Below are 16,314 nucleotides of genomic sequence, written 5' to 3'. Positions count from 1 at the left end.
GACAAATCATCCGGAAACCTAGATTTGTTATAATTTGCTCACGTTAGATTAGGTTCTAGAAAATGTAAATAGTGCTATTTATCCGAGAAAATAAATATTACCTATAATTTTGCAGGTTGAATTAATCTTGAAATCATGAAAACTTGTTCAGATTATTGTTAATTTGTTGGCCTATATGTATTATTATTCACGCAGGTTGACAGGGCATGCAATACAACGGCTTGCGCCATGTCCATGCCAATTGAGAACTGGTCTATGTGAACAGGGTCGGTCAAACTGAAGGGTTTCAGTGATTGGTTGGTTACCTGTCTCCTCAATCAGCTGCCATTCGATCCCCATACCCTACACGCACTTTCAAAGCCGCCTCGCTCGCGCTCACTCAATCTCCGAGTGCTATCACAAACTTTTCTCCAATCCTGGCGATTTATCGAGCTCTTTAGATATATTAAAAAAACGTTATACGTCATCTGCGAAGGTGGATCATGTAGTGTTCCAATATTTATAAAGCTCCGTGCGAACAATACATTGTGGAGTAGGAAAGAGACCTTTGAGGACGAGTTTCTCGCTGCTGTCAGCGACTTGGTTCCACGTTTAAGACAAGGTAAGGCTCTCTACACCTCCTTATTAAATATTCCAGTTGTTTTCTTTGATGTTTTTGTGTTTTTCTCAAGCTACAAACACTTTTAAAATAGGCAACTTTTTTCAGTGTTACTTTCTTAAAGGAAGATACTATACTATTATTAGTCAGCATCCGCCTTACACGTCTCAAACGTTGGCCAACTGTAGGCTACTGTATTTCAATCAATGTGAGTGTACCCCCGCTTTTGCTTGATTTATTACAATGCACTATAAAACGCTGGACGCCTTGGGAATATTGAACCCCCTGACCTGTATAAACGCACATAAATAGACAAGCCGGTGTATGTGTAACCTGTACAACTATTTGGAATACTTGTCAGTTTCTCGTCATTCAAGGGGAAGTAAATTCAGGCGGAATGAAGGAGACTTCCAGTAGATTTAAATCAGGATCATCTTTTTCTTTCGTTTAGCCTACTTCAACCATGTCTTCTGCATAATTATCAGAAACCATGCTTGTCATACAAATATGTGTCTATGAAATGCCTTTTAAGATTGGAAAGTAAGTTGCATGAATAACAATTGCAACATAAAAGCTCCATTAACGTTTTGGGAAATTATTTCTCTCTACTCTGGACAGAGAACAGAAGCACGAGTCAGACTTCACACAGTAGCACGTGGATTTTTGGAGATGTTCCTTCTGGAGCTCAGTCACTTGTCAGCGCTGGTCACTGCGCTCACATCTGTGCTCTCCGCCCTGATCCTGCTTGCCGTCTCCAGGCAACTGTGGACCTTCCGGTGGACCATTACGCGGGACACAGAGAGCAAGTTGCCGCTACCCAATGGATCCATGGGTTGGCCCCTGGTGGGAGAAACGTTCCACTGGCTCTTTCAGGTATGAGGAGTATTGTTTCGTTTTTTTACAAGCGTTCCAAGATAGACTATATGTGCCTTTTACGCGACGTATGTCACCATGCATTAGATGAGCTAAAGAGTTTGTTTGTGTTAAAATGTGCAAAGAAACAGCACACAACTTATGAAAACATTACATCTCAGTTCAGTATACTGTATACTGAATATAATGCGTCCATGGTACTATACTTGTGTGGACTTGATGAGCGTGTGTAATTCATTCTTGCGGTGAAAAACAGACGCTTTCACTTCAATTCCACACCGCGCTCCTGTAGGAATGCATCCCGCTTCCAGACTGGGCGTAAACTAGGAGGCACGGGGTAGAGCCTTAAGGCTATGGGTAGAACGCGCCCTCTTTATACACATGAAATGAACACCTCCTTTACCGCTTTTGTGTGTGTTTGTGTTTTATGACAGGGGTCCAACTTCCACATCTCCAGGAGAGAGAAGCATGGCAACGTTTTTAAAACTCACCTTTTAGGAAAGCCTGTTATCCGGGTGACTGGTGCCGAAAACATCCGTAAAATCTTGCTTGGAGAACACAACTTGGTTTGCACGCAGTGGCCTCAGAGCACCCGTATTATCCTGGGACCCGACACCCTGGTCAACTCTATCGGAGATTTGCACAAGAAGAAGAGAAAAGTAAGGATGAAATAAAGACGAGTAAAACCCAGCAGGGGACATAACTTGGTGAGGCATGATCATCTTCTAGGCCTGTTACTCGCCAGGGAGGCAAATCAAGGCAATAAAATATGCACATAATTCCCTGCTGTTGTTATTGAGTTATTATAGGTAATAACTAGAGAAGTATCGGGATGATTAATTTTGTCTCAAGTATTATTCAATTGTTGTCTGGAGTACCTTGTAGCCTACCAGGTGATAACTTTTTATTATCCTTTCCTTTAAGATCTTGGCAAAAGTGTTTAGCCGCGGGGCCTTGGAGTCTTACCTACCTCGCTTGCAAGATGTTGTCAAGTCTGAAATTGCAAAGTGGTGCTCGGAGCCTGGCCCAGTGAATGTTTACGTCTCAGCCAAGGCTCTCACATTTCGCATTGCTGTCAGAGTCTTGTTGGGACTGAAGATGGAGGAAAAACGCATAGTTTACCTGTCTAAGATCTTTGAGCAACTCATGAACAACCTCTTCTCACTACCAATTGACGCACCTATGAGTGGCCTCCGCAAAGTGAGTAAGCCTATAGCCAACAATGTTATTATGCTGTAAAATTATTCGCATATTTATTTTATGTTTTAATCATTGTAGAAATGATAGTCCAGGGAAATGATAACCCTGAAATTATAATACGTTTATTTATTATTAATATCTTTACATGTTAAAAAAATATATATGTGTAGCCTAATTCATATTGTATGGTGTGGCATGATAACAAAACTATTTTGCTAACTTCATTGGTAACAAAAAACTTGCACATCACATTAACTCCCAATATGTTATTAGAATGGAAAATAATAAATATAATATCATTTCAAACACTGGATGGAAATATCCCATCAAGGCAGCTAAAAATCCATTAGACGCCATGCTGATGTATGTTTTCTTCTCAGGGAATAGAAGCCCGGGAAATCCTACATGCGTGCATGGAGAAAATCATAGAGGAAAAAATGCAGAAACAACAGTCTGATGAGTACTATGATGCTTTCGATTACATGTTGATCAGTGCCAAGGAAAATGGAAATGAACTCAGCATGCAGGAGTTGAAGGTAAATTATTGTATTCTTCTGTTTAACCATTCTGCTTTGGTCATCTGCATATACAATCCCACATTTGCAATTGTGTAGTCAGTCTTATTTGGAGGTTTATAGCCTACTAAGGTGAATTTACAATTTATTTACTTTGGACGACCAAAACAAATGTCCAAAATTATAGCTTAAATTAAATGTTAATTGTGTTCTGTTTCTGGTGTCTAGGAAACCGCGGTGGAGTTAATATTTGCTGCTCACTCAACTACAGCCAGTGCCTCCACTTCGCTTATTCTTCAACTCCTGCGGCACCCCGCTGTGGTGGAGAAAGCCCAGATAGAGCTGGAGTCCGAGGGTCTCGGCTACGAAGCACATAGCGCCCACAGATGCTCCGGCAAAGAAAATGGTCTGAAAGGTCCTCTTGCGGCGGAACATGAGGAACATCGGCCTCTAGACGCAGACGACACCCTGTTGATGAATGGTAACGGGACTGTTAATTGCGCACTGGATGAAAACGAAGAAGCACGGTGTTCTCGGTCTCATATTCCTTGTTTAACTTTGGAGAAACTGAGTCAGCTACGTTACATTGAATGTGTCGTCAAGGAGGTCCTGCGGTTTCTCCCGCCAGTGTCTGGAGGATACAGGACGGTGCTACAAACATTCGAATTGAACGTAAGTATATAATTACGCGCGCTTTTTACACACTACGGAAGCGCACTACACTCTTTAAAAAAAAAAATCTGGAAAGAACAAAAAAGGTTCCCTTTTGTAGGGTTATGTGATCAGAACCCCAGGGGTTATTCTTCACCGAACCATTGGTTGCATACAGGGTTATATTTGGAATAAATGTCGGTTCTATATACAACCTTTAGTGGTGCTATGTATGAAGCATTGAACACTTTTTGGTTCTATCCAGAAGCTTTTTTTCTAAGAGTGTATTGAAGCTGACCTTAGATCAACCCCATGACCAGGCCACACCGCATCATACTTTAGATTTACTGTGATGTCTGGCAATTAGTCCCTCAACTGGCTAGAACATAAACCATTATTCGAAAGCAGATACAATGCGATGTCAGTATTTGTTTTAAGTAATTGAGCGAGTTTTCAATACACCATAATGCGTGCAGCGCTCAAGTGCATCTCCCAATCATTGCTCCATATAAAGTGACCAAGAGATTCACATAGGCTTTTATTTGAAATGAGGGATATAGTGAACTGAGGACCCTAGGGTAAAAGTATAAATAACTTTGAAGCCGTCTGGATATCCTGGAAGGCTATGTCATAGCCTATGCCCGATGGTGGATACGATTAGATATATTCTAGTCGGATTATGAAAACTTTATTCATACTGATTAATAATTGACTTACAATGATAAGATTCATATTGATGTTTAGGGTCCATGTGATATGTTGTGAGATACAGATGATGCTGAATATGCCTTAACATTTCCGGAAGTCAAAGAGCATTCAATCTGACTGTAAAGCGGCTGTCACCAATAGCAACCTTTACCTTGTAAATATTGTATTGAAGTTTCATTTTTGTTTTTGTTTTGTCTCTCTACTTCCAAGGGCTACCAGATTCCTAAAGGATGGAGTGTAATGTACAGTATCCGGGACACCCATGAGACAGCTGCAGTGTTCCAGAGACCGGAGATCTTCGACCCAGACCGCTTCGGGCCGGAGCGTGACGAGAGCAAGACTGGGCGCTTCAATTACATTCCATTTGGTGGCGGAATAAGGAGTTGCGTCGGAAAGGAACTTGCCCAAATTATACTTAAAACCCTGGCAGTTGAGGTGATTGGCACGTGCAAATGGACACTCGCCACGGAAACATTCCCCAAGATGCAGACGGTGCCAATAGTCCACCCCGTCAATGGACTGCATGTGCATTTCAATTACGCATAGCCTACTCCGATAGTTTAGAGATGTCATTGTGTTATTATTAAAAACATTAAGCTCATTAACTTTCCGCAATTGCAATATTAAGTTATTCAATCTGAATACATCAGCAAGAACCCTATGCTGTGAGAAACATGGTGGTCATTGTAGAGTGGAACCAATGCATGGTGCCAGTGACCTGTGATGATCTGCTTATCGCCAAGATCGCCTTTTTACGCACTGGGAAAAGTGACTGCATACATTTGCTATTCTTCACGGACATCCGGGCGCCCACTTCCATAACATAGCAATTTGAAAGATGATAGCCTATATTTCAGCACCATAATGCAATATACAATGGACGAGTAGGGCTTTCCTCTCAGAACAAACATTATCTGTGCTCAGGACTGATTATAAATATCCGTCTATAATACGAAATTGTCTTTCAGATTTTGCACTTGGTCTCCACGAAATACATTCAGAAATACATTCCAAATGTATGTGTTTATGTCCAGTATGTAAGTAGATATAAATGAGATATAGGCCTACATTTATAGGCTAAATAAGTGTATGTGTGTATGAAATGAAGTAGTATTACAAATAAGCTTTATTTATAGAACACTTCGGATAAGTCTGTGTACATATGGAATAATAATGAATAGGACTAGTTATTTATAATCAATGTAAAGCATAGACCGTTAAAACAAACCATAGGCCTAGAGTATCGCTAATTATTTGATTATTTAGAGTCTATAAATCAAAATGCAATTATATAAACTTACCTAGTGAAAATAACCAATTATTATTTGTATTCTTATTATTATTACATGTTCCATCATTATGAATAATCGTTTGTTGATTTTATTAAAGCATGATGGAAGCGCTGTGAAATGACCCGGTTAAGATGGATTCATGGAAGGAGATAGCACTTTTTCTCCTTTACGGAGTGTGTATATACAGTATTTGTTCTATTGATTGAATGTGTGTATTTTTGTGTTGATGATGCTCGTATTATCTATAGAACGATGTAAAGGGTAAATTACAAAAAAAAAGTGTATTTCTGCCATAGAATAGGACATTTTACCATACAAAATGTGCATTTGCTGCCATCATGTTAACCACAATGTATAGATTCCCGTTCTATAAAAAGACCAATATGAACTTGTTTATAGATAAAATTGTTAAGGTTTTGATAATATGACATTTGAAAATTGTGCCAGTATTATCACAGTATAAGCCTATATAATATATTATGAAATGTGTTATGTTTTTAATATGAGATGCCAAAATATAGTCAATTGTAAGCGTAGTGTATAGTCTTAGTGGTTAGTTGGGTCTGTTTTCGTTCGCCAACTCATATCATTGAATTCCATAACCACAAGAACGATTTGCATATCATTTGACAGGCTCCGCCCCCGAAGATAAATGGAACCTGAAAGGTTACACCTTCAGAGTGAACTCGGATTGCAGTGTGACCCTCTAGTGAACCATTTAACTCTGCCCTATTGACCCTCAGTTTAGGTGACGGCTTTTTTAACTGTGCGTTCACGAGCAGTGACCACAACACCAATGATATCTCACAACATAATTTCCACACCAAAGAATTCTAGACCTACAGCTCACTATCTGACTTTCCTCCATAGACGACTGAAATTATTCATTGTAGGTAAGACACTTGATTTAAACCCTCAGACCACCCACGTTTAACAGAACTACCCCCTCCCTTCCACCCACCCACCCAACTACACACACACACACACACACACTCCCTCTATCTTCCTCTCTCTCGCTCTCTCTTACCAAGTTAAAACCGACAGTGTAAAATGACCCTTCTCAAATTACCTTCAAAAAGGTTGAAATTATTCTAAATTGTAGGTTATATACCCTATAGGTTAATTGAGACATTGAAAAACAATGTATGAACTCCTGACGTAAATAGGCTTATAGATTGAGATAAGGTATGATTATGCACTCAATTTGATTGTCATGATTGACAGAATAGACGACTGTGAAGAAAATGGCGCGATCCTAATTATGAGTGGTAAAGGGCCCTGTAACTCGTCATTTGGTGGGCAGTGAACTTGGCGACGTTTTGGCACCAGAGTTCACACGGATGTCACGGTCCGTGTTGTAGGTCACATGCAGGTCAACGCATAGGAATGGGACAGAGCGTCCCTGCCCCCAAATCTGTTGGAATCGCGCTGCGGTAATGGGTTTTAAACACAGGGTGCACAGAGGACGGTGATTTGGAGAGTGTTAGATGGCATCTCCATTCCAAAGTAATCTATTCATTAACAGTAAACCCCGTAGAGTAAACTAAATACAAAGCATGAATCCGTTGCCGCCAGAAAAATATAGGACAATACATTGATATGAATACAAAGTGAACACAGAGGCAGCGCTTGTCCTAGCCTATTGACACATGTGTCAAGCCTGGATGTCCTCTTCATGGTCACGAGTCTCTCTCGGAAGTATAATAGGCCAAATGTTCTATTAACACAATCAAGCCCGATCAGTCTCAGACTAGGGGATTCACGCTGTAAACGAAGAACACGATATATTGGGTAACCGATGAGGTATTTTCCAAAGTAAAATGATTGTATTCTATTGTGGGGCCGCGCACCAATAAATGGTTAAACATTCGTACCAGTCCACTGTGGGCGGAGCACGGGGCGCGAGCAAAAGCAACACAATTAAAGATGAACTCTGAGTGAACTAATTTGTCTGGCCCAAGGTAAGATGAGGCATGGTTGGGGGAAACGGGCGTATAAAAGCGCAGAATGGAGGGTGAGACACAACAGTCAAGTGCAACACTTGGCTACTTCCACTCTCCGTGGTCCACTCCCCGCGGTCCATCTTGCACTTGTTTCACAAGATTCTCCTAAAGATGGGGTTCGGCGCTTTATTCATAACATGTTTTTGCACTCTCGTGCTCCCACTCATTTTGATCGTTGCGGCGATGAAACTGTGGGAAATGTACGTCATTAGTGGAAGTGATCCAACCTGTCAGAGTCCTCTTCCTCCGGGTACCATGGGACTGCCCTTCATTGGAGAGACGCTTCAGATGGTCTTACAGGTAACTGATGATGGAAACATCAATTGCAAACTCTGATCCTGCCTATATTTGCAGTGTGCAGCAGGCTGCTGTCGATTAGTTGGGGTTATGCATCAGGCTGAAAATGTCCTCTATTGAATAAACTGAAAGATTGTTAAGTAGACTAATTCAAGCAATTTAAGTATGCAATTGATAGTGTGCATTCATACACGATTTATTTTCCAGAGAAGAACATTTCTAAAAATGAAACGTCAGAAATATGGATATATTTATAAGACGCATCTCTTTGGGAGTCCAACCGTGAGGATAATGGGTTCAGAACATGTGAAACAGATTCTGATGTCAGAACACAAATTGGTCGCGGCTCAGTGGCCAGCATCAGTGCGACTCATCCTCGGGTCGCACGCCCTCTCCAATGCGCACGGCGCGCTCCACAAGAGCAAGAAAAAGGTAGGCAATGTTGAGTAGCCTACAAATCTGTGTAGGCATCTCATGGTTTATACTTATAATGAAAAACACATTGTAATTTACCACGCCTTTTCCTTATAGCATACACTTAAAGCGCTCTCTCCTGTTTGCCTGCAGGCGATCATAAAAGCATTTTCCCGGGAAGCCATGGAACAGTATATTCCTGTGATCCGGGAGGAGGTGAGATGCGCCGTGGATAACTGGCTGCAGAGCGACTCTTGCGTGCTAATGTACCCAGAGATGAAGCGCCTCATGTTCCGCATCGCAATGAGGATCCTGCTTGGCTTCGAGCCCGAGCAAACAAAGACCGACGAGCTGGAATTAGTGGAAGTGTTCGAAGAAATGATAAAGAACCTTTTCTCCCTACCAATCGATGTTCCTTTCAGCGGCTTGTACCGGGTAAGTTGCCTGTGAAATGGTAGGATTGATTGATTGAAGCAGCCCTGGAATGCGTCACATGGGGCTACAGTGTGCGCACAACATTATTGACCGATATTTTTCATCATTCCGTTTATAGGGTCTGAGAGCGCGCAACATCATCCACTCAAAAATAGAGCAAAACATCAAAAAGAAGCTGTCCAATATTGATAACAACAACAATTATAAGGATGCGCTGCAATTATTGATTGAGTACGGTGAGAGGAAGGAGGAGCGAGTAAGCATGGAGGTAACAGATGCCTTTCATTTTCATGGTCATTTGATTCTACACACTGCCATTTACTCCATGTATGAACCATTATTTATGTATTTCCAACAGGAGATAAAAGAATCTGCCACAGAATTACTATTCGGTGGCCACGAGACGACAGCGAGCACTGCGACCTCTCTGGTGATGTTTCTCGGGCTGCATGCGAATGTCGTGCGTAAAATGCGCCATGAGCTTCAGGAGAAGGTTGGTATCGCCAGAGGAAGAGGCGAAGCGCGAGGTATAACTGGGCCCAAAATCTGTCTTCTCCAGCAGGTGGCGTTTTTTCGTATATTTTTCGCTCACTAAGTAAGGAATTTTTGTATGGAGGTCAATGAGTGTCGAATTTGGTTAACAAAAAATGTAATAGCTTATTTGCTATGTGTGGTTCATTTGATCGACTAGAAGTTTCGTAATGCTTGGGTTGTTATGTTAGGTTGTTATAAGTGTACTAATATAGCCTAAGTAGGACACGTGACATCCCAGCAACTTTGAGAAAAACACTTCATATTGGAGTTGTGCCTGTTGTTCACGCTCATATCTGCCCTCTCATTGGCTAGACTACCGTCCATTTTTTAAGACTTTTTTCATTGTTAGAGCGCCCACTTGAGTAGCTGGGCCCGGTTTTCCAAAAGGATCTTAAGGATACGTTTATCGTTAGATGCATTTGTAGGAACATCGTTAAATCTCAGAGCTGTTTCCCAAAATCATATTTATGGACGTTGCACTTGCCTCAGAACACTCAGCTAGGTGCGTCATTCTTTTTTGCCCTCCCGTATCACTTTATACACAGAAGATCTCCTCTAAACATAGTATCACATGGGTTATCTGTCTGTGTCTTCTGATAATTTAAGAACAAAGTTGACAAAAAATACGAAGTTGCCAGTGTCTTTGCAATTGATACAAACAAGCGACGTAGGCTATAACAAAATGCCTAAAATAAAACCGAGATGACTGCATCAAAATATAAATAGTAGGCTATAGGCCTATTTCAAACATATTGAAAGAACATTTAATGTTCAATCAATTGAGTTCTATTTTGCAACTGCTAGGCTACTGTAGTTTAACATGTGCGACATTGGGGATTTTGTGCATCACATGGGTTATCTGTCTGTGTCTTCTGATAATTTAAGAACAAAGTTGACAAAAAATACGAAGTTGCCAGTGTCTTTGCAATTGATACAAACAAGCGACGTAGGCTATAACAAAATGCCTAAAATAAAACCGAGATGACTGCATCAAAATATAAATAGTAGGCTATAGGCCTATTTCAAACATATTGAAAGAACATTTAATGTTCAATCGATTGAGTTCTATTTTGCAACTGCTAGGCTACTGTAGTTTAACATGTGCGACATTGGGGATTTTGTGCATTTTTATTAGGTAATCATCCAAATAAGCCGTCTTAATATTTGCAGCCATAGGTGGTAATATCTCTCTAGGGGTTGATCCGTCATCAGTATTGTGAAATAATTATAATGTTAAGGAAAGATTTTAATGGAGAAAGCTTATCTGAGAGCAGCGCTCCCTATCTATCTTTCGATCCTATCAGTATAGACACATGCTCCAACGACGCACTTTGCGACCGTTCTTTCTGCATGATTTTTTGGGAAACACATGTTGTAGGAAAGATGCATCTTTAAAACACTCCTAAACCTAAATTCCATCGCTCTCGGGAAACCGGGCCCTGGTCAATATAATGGATGCTGGCTGGATAATCTGTGGTATCGCTATGTATCTTTTATTTATTTGATTTATTTCACCTTTATTTAACCAGGTAGGCTAGTTGAGAACAAGTTCTCATTTACAACTGCGACCTGGCCAAGATAAAGCAAAGCAGTTCGACACACAACAACACACATGGAATAAACAAACATACAGTCAAAAATACAGTAGAAAAAGTCTATATACAGTGTGTGCAAATGAGGTAGGATAAGGGAGGCAAGGCAATAAATAGGCCATGGTGGCTAAGTAATTACAATATAGCAATTAAACACTGGAATGGTATTTGTGCAGAAGATGAATGTGCAAGTAGAGATACTGGGGTGCAAAAGAGCAAGATAAATAAATAAATACAGTATGGGGATGAGGTAGTTGGATGGGCTATGTACAGGTGCAGTGATCTGTGAGCTGCTCTAACAGCTGGTGCTTAAAGCTAGTGAGGGAGATATGAGTCTCCAGCTTCAGTGATTTTTGCAGTTCGTTCCAGTCATTGGCAGCAGAGAACTGGAAGGAAAGGCGGCCAAAGGAAGAATTGACTTTGGGGGTGACCAGTGAGACATACCTGCTGGAGCGCGTGCTACGGGTGGGTGCTGCTATGGTGACCAGTGAGCAGAGATAAGGCGGGGCTTTACCTAGCAGAGACTTGTAGATGACCTGGAACCAGTGGGTTTGGCGGCGAGTATGAAGCGAGGGCCAGCCAACGAGAGTGTACAGGTCGCAGTGGTGGGTCGTATATGGGGCTTTGGTGACAAAACGGATGGCACTGTGATAGACTGCATCCAATTTGTTGAGTAGAGTGTTGGAGGTTATTTTGTAAATAACATCGCCAAAGTCGAGGATTGGTAGGATGTTCAGTTTTACGAGGATATGTTTGGAGGCATGAGTGAAGGATGCTTGGTTGCAAAATAGGAAGCCAATTCTAGATTTCATTTTGGATTGGAGATGCTTGATGTGAGTCTGGAAGGAGAGTTTACAGTCTAACCAGACACCTAGGTATTTGTAGTTGTCTACATATTCTAAGTCAGAACCGTCCAGAGTAGTGATGCTGGACGGGCGGGCAGGTGCGGGCAGTGATCGGTTGAATAGCATGCATTTAGTTTTACTTGCATTTAGGCCACGGAAGGAGAGTTGTATGGCATTGAAGCTCGTCTGGAGGTTAGTTAACACAGTGTCCAAAGAAGGGCCAGAGGTATACAGAATGGTGTAGTCTGCATAGAGGTGGATCAGAGAATCACCCGCAGCAAGAGCGACATCATTGATGTATACAGAGAAGAGAGTCGGCCCGAGAATTTAACCCTGTGGCACCCCCATAGAGACTGCAAGAGGTCCGGACAACAGGCCCTCCAATTTGACACACTGAACTCTATCTGAGAAGTAGTTGGTGAACCAGGCAAGGCAGTCATTTGAGAAACCAAGGCTGTTGAGTCTGCCGATGAGGATGTGGTGATTGACAGAGTCGAAAGCCTTGGCCAGGTCGATGAATATGGCTGTCTCTTATAGATGGCGGTTATGATGTCGTTTAGGACCTTGAGCGTGGCTGAGGTGCACCCATGACCAGCTCTGAAACCCGATTGCATAGCGGAGAAACCCGACTCCATAGCGGTGGCATTCGAAATGGTCAGTAATCTGTTTGTTAACTTGGCTTTCGAAGACCTTAGAAAGGCAGGGTAGGATAGATATAGGTCTATAGCAGTTTGGGTCTAGAGTGTCTACCCTTTTGAAGAGGGGGATGACCGTGGCAGCTTTCCAATCTTTGGAAATCTCAGACGATACGAAAAAGAGGTTGAACAGGCTAGTAATAGGGGTTGCAACAATTTCGGCAGATAATTTTAGAAAGAGAGGGTCCAGATTGTCTAGCCGAGCTGATTTGTAGGGGTCCAGATTTTTCAGCTCTTTCAGAACATCAGCTATCTGGATTTGGGTGAAGGAGAAATGGGGGAGGCTTGGGCGATTTGCTGTGGGGGGTGCAGGGCTGTTGATCGGGGTAGGGTTAGCCAGGTGGAAAGCATGGCCAGCCGTAGAAAAATGCTTATTGAAATTCTGAATTATAGTGGAATTATCGGTGGTGACAGTGTTTCCTAGCCTCAGTGCAATGGGCAGCTGGGAGGAGGTGCTCTTATTCTCCATGGACTTTACAGTGTCCCAGAACTTTTTTGAGTTTGTGCTACAGGAGGAAAATTTCTGCTTGAAAAAAGCTAGCCTTAGCTTTCCTAACTGCCTGTGTATATTGTTTCCTAACTTCCCTGAAAAGTTGCATATCACAGGGGCTATTCGATGCTAATGCAGAATGCCACAGGATTTTTTTGTGCTGGTCAAGGGTAGTCAGGTCTGGAGAGAACCAAGGGATATATCTGTTCCTGGATCAACATTTTTTGAATGGGGCATGCTTATTTAAGATGGTGAGGAAGGCACTTTTAAAGAATAACCAGGCATCCTCTACTGATGGGATGAGGTCAATATCCTTCCAGGATACCCGGGCCATGTCGATTAGAAAGGCCTGCTCGCTGAAGTGTTTTAGGGAGCGTTTGACAGTGATGAGGGGTGGTCGTTTGACCGCAGACTCATTTCGGATGCAGGCAATGAGGCAGTGATCGCTGAGATCTTGATTGAAAACAGCAGAGGTCTATTTGGAGGGCAAGTTGGTTAAGATGATATCTATGAGGGTGCCCGTGTTTACGGATTTGGGGTTGTACCTGGTGGGTTCATTGATAATTTTTGTGAGATTGAGGGCATCAAGCTTAGATTGTACGATGGCCGGGGTGTTAAGCATGTCCCAGTTTAGGTCACCTAGCAGCACGAGCTCTGAAGATAGATGGGGGGCAATCAATTCACATATAGTGTCCAGGGCACAGCTGGGGGCAGAGGGTGGTCTATAGCAAGCGGCAACGGTTAGAGACTTGTTTCTGGAAAGGTGGATTTTTAAAAGTAGAAGCTCGAATTGTTTGGGTATAGACCTGGATAGTTAGACAGAATTCTGCAGGCTATCCCTGCAGTAGATTGCAACACCGCCCCCTTTGGCAGTTCTACCTTGTCGGAAGATGTTGTAGTTAGGGATGGAAATTTCAGGGGTTTTGGTGGTCTTCCTAAGCCAGGATTCAGACACGGTTAGGACATCCGGGTTGGCAGAGTGTGCTAAAGCAGTGAATAAAACAAACTTAGGGAGGAGGCTTGTAATCTTAACATGCATGAAACCAAGGCTACAGGTAACTGCCAAAATAAAGGAAACAATTGAGTAAATGAGGGACACAATATATTGAAAGCAGTTGCTTCTACACAGGTGTGGCTCCTGAATTAATTAAACAATTAACATCCCATCATGCTTAGGATCATGTATAAAAATGCTGGGCAGGCCATTATTTTGGCTACCATGGCTATGCCCCCATAGAATGATACTGCCCCCATCCACAGTGCGCAAGTGGTTACTGAATGGTTTGATGATCATAAAAACGATGTAAACCATATGCCATGGTCTTCTCAGTCACCAGATCTCAACCCAATTGAACACTTACGGGAGATTCTGGAGTGTGCCCGAGACGGCGTTTTCCACCACCATCAACGTAACACCAAATAAAGGAATTTCTCATGTAAGAATGGTGTCACATCCCTCCAAAAGAGTTCCAGACAATTGTAGAATCTATGCCATGGTGCATTGAAGCTGTTCTGGCTCGTGCTGGCCCAACATAAGACACTTTGTGTTGTTTTTTCATTTATTTTGGCAGTGACTTGTATTATGCATTAAAGCAACACTATGCACAATAGGCTAGCATTAAAAGCACTTGATTTTTGTAGTGCCAATGACATGGCATAATATTTTTTAAACATGATTTGAAACCATAAATCAATAGTTTACAATGTTTTCTATGACAAGAAAAGTATAATCAATAAAGGCCCATAGTTTTTTTGGTGATGATGAGTTTAAGATCAGACACAAATCTCATTAAGGTATTTATAAATCATGTTCTTCCAAATCTAGGGCTATATTTAATTGATTGAATTTGCTGTACACCTCACCCAGACAGTGGTTTTAATAAGAGTACTCTCCATGCAAGAAGCATGTCCCCCTATCTCTGTGTAATTAAATAGTAATATATTTACAGCATTTGTTGGGAGCCCAATCAGAGGACAACCCGCTGAGTACTGAGTTGTTGGAGCAGTTGAAGTACATCGGCTGTGTCATTAAGGAAACGCTCCGGATCAACCCTCCTGTCCCTGGTGGCTTCCGTGTAGTACTGAAGACTTTTGAGCTTAATGTAAGTAAACTTCCGTGTAGGTCCTTAAAAGGTCCTGAAATAACATTTACACAAGATTTTAGGCTAAAAGTTTAAAGGAGGCATAATTGATTGTCTTTTGAGAGACACAAAATGGAAACCATGTCCTGTTATAGCATATGAGTTTTTCTACAAATATCTCACACACAATATGGCAGAAGCTCTACTATATGTATTAATATAGAGCTCCTTGTATACATAACAGGAGGCTGCTGAGTGGAGAATGACTCATAATAATGGCCAGAACGGAGAAAATGGAATGGCATCAAACACCTGGAAACCATGTGTTTGATGTATTTGATACAATTCCACTCATTCTGCCCGTCATTACCACAAGCGCGTTCTCCCCAATTAAGGTGCCACCAACCTCCTGTGATATACATCAATGCCTTCAGAAACTGTATAACAATTGGAATAAAATGATTTGAAGTCATTGCCATCCCAGCCCCAACCTAACAACCTATATTGTGTCTCCTCAGGGCTACCAGATTCCCAAGGGATGGAAAGTCATCTACAGCATCTGCGACACTCACGATGTGCTGGACACACTTATTAATAAGGAGGAGTTTCAGCCAGAGAGGTTTATGGACAAGTCACCAGATGACTCCTCCCGGTTCGGTTACATTCCCTTTGGGGGTGGTGCGAGGACATGTGTGGGTAAAGAGTTGGCTAAAGTTTTACTTAAGGTGTTCCTGGTAGAGGTGGTCACCAGATGCGACTGGACTTTGTTGAATGGACCACCGACAATGAAAACAGGCCCAACCGTTTATCCAGTGGACAATCTGCCCACAAAATTCACCAAATGTATCCAGACCTACTGATAGTGAAATATTGGCATTTATGCATTGGCATTTATGTAAATACACTTAATATTTAAGTTAGACATTATGTATTTTTTATATTACATATCTTTTGTACAACAGATATTTATGTCAACCCCTGTAACGATCGTCGTCATATTCCTCCTCCTCGGATGAGGAGGAGCATGGATCAGACCAACACGCAGCGAGGTATGTGGACATAATGATTTATTAGACAAACGACAAAACACA

General features: G+C 41.8%; 2 protein-coding genes across 2 annotated transcripts; both read left to right on the top strand.

The window, feature by feature from the left end:
- The first annotated feature begins 1,267 nt into the window (after positions 1 to 1,267).
- LOC120017805 (cytochrome P450 26B1-like) lies at positions 1,268 to 5,091 on the top strand. Its single transcript, XM_038960776.1, has 6 exons — positions 1,268 to 1,471; positions 1,906 to 2,130; positions 2,396 to 2,671; positions 3,052 to 3,207; positions 3,415 to 3,858; positions 4,756 to 5,091. Exons 1-6 carry the CDS (start codon positions 1,268 to 1,270, stop codon positions 5,089 to 5,091), a joined length of 1,641 nt encoding a protein of 546 aa, XP_038816704.1.
- A 2,899-nt stretch (positions 5,092 to 7,990) lies between these two features.
- Positions 7,991 to 16,083, top strand: LOC120017804 (cytochrome P450 26A1-like). The gene is made up of 7 exons (XM_038960775.1): positions 7,991 to 8,140; positions 8,345 to 8,569; positions 8,705 to 8,986; positions 9,105 to 9,254; positions 9,345 to 9,483; positions 15,105 to 15,244; positions 15,742 to 16,083. Exons 1-7 carry the CDS (start codon positions 8,024 to 8,026, stop codon positions 16,081 to 16,083), a joined length of 1,395 nt encoding a protein of 464 aa, XP_038816703.1. The 5' UTR covers positions 7,991 to 8,023.
- Positions 16,084 to 16,314: the final 231 nt, after the last annotated feature.

Source organism: Salvelinus namaycush, chromosome 22 (genome assembly GCF_016432855.1).
Source record: "Salvelinus namaycush isolate Seneca chromosome 22, SaNama_1.0, whole genome shotgun sequence".
Classification (NCBI taxonomy): Eukaryota; Metazoa; Chordata; class Actinopteri; order Salmoniformes; family Salmonidae; genus Salvelinus; species Salvelinus namaycush.
The sequence above is the reverse complement of the archived record's forward strand: the minus strand, read 5'-3'. Positions and strand labels throughout refer to the sequence as shown.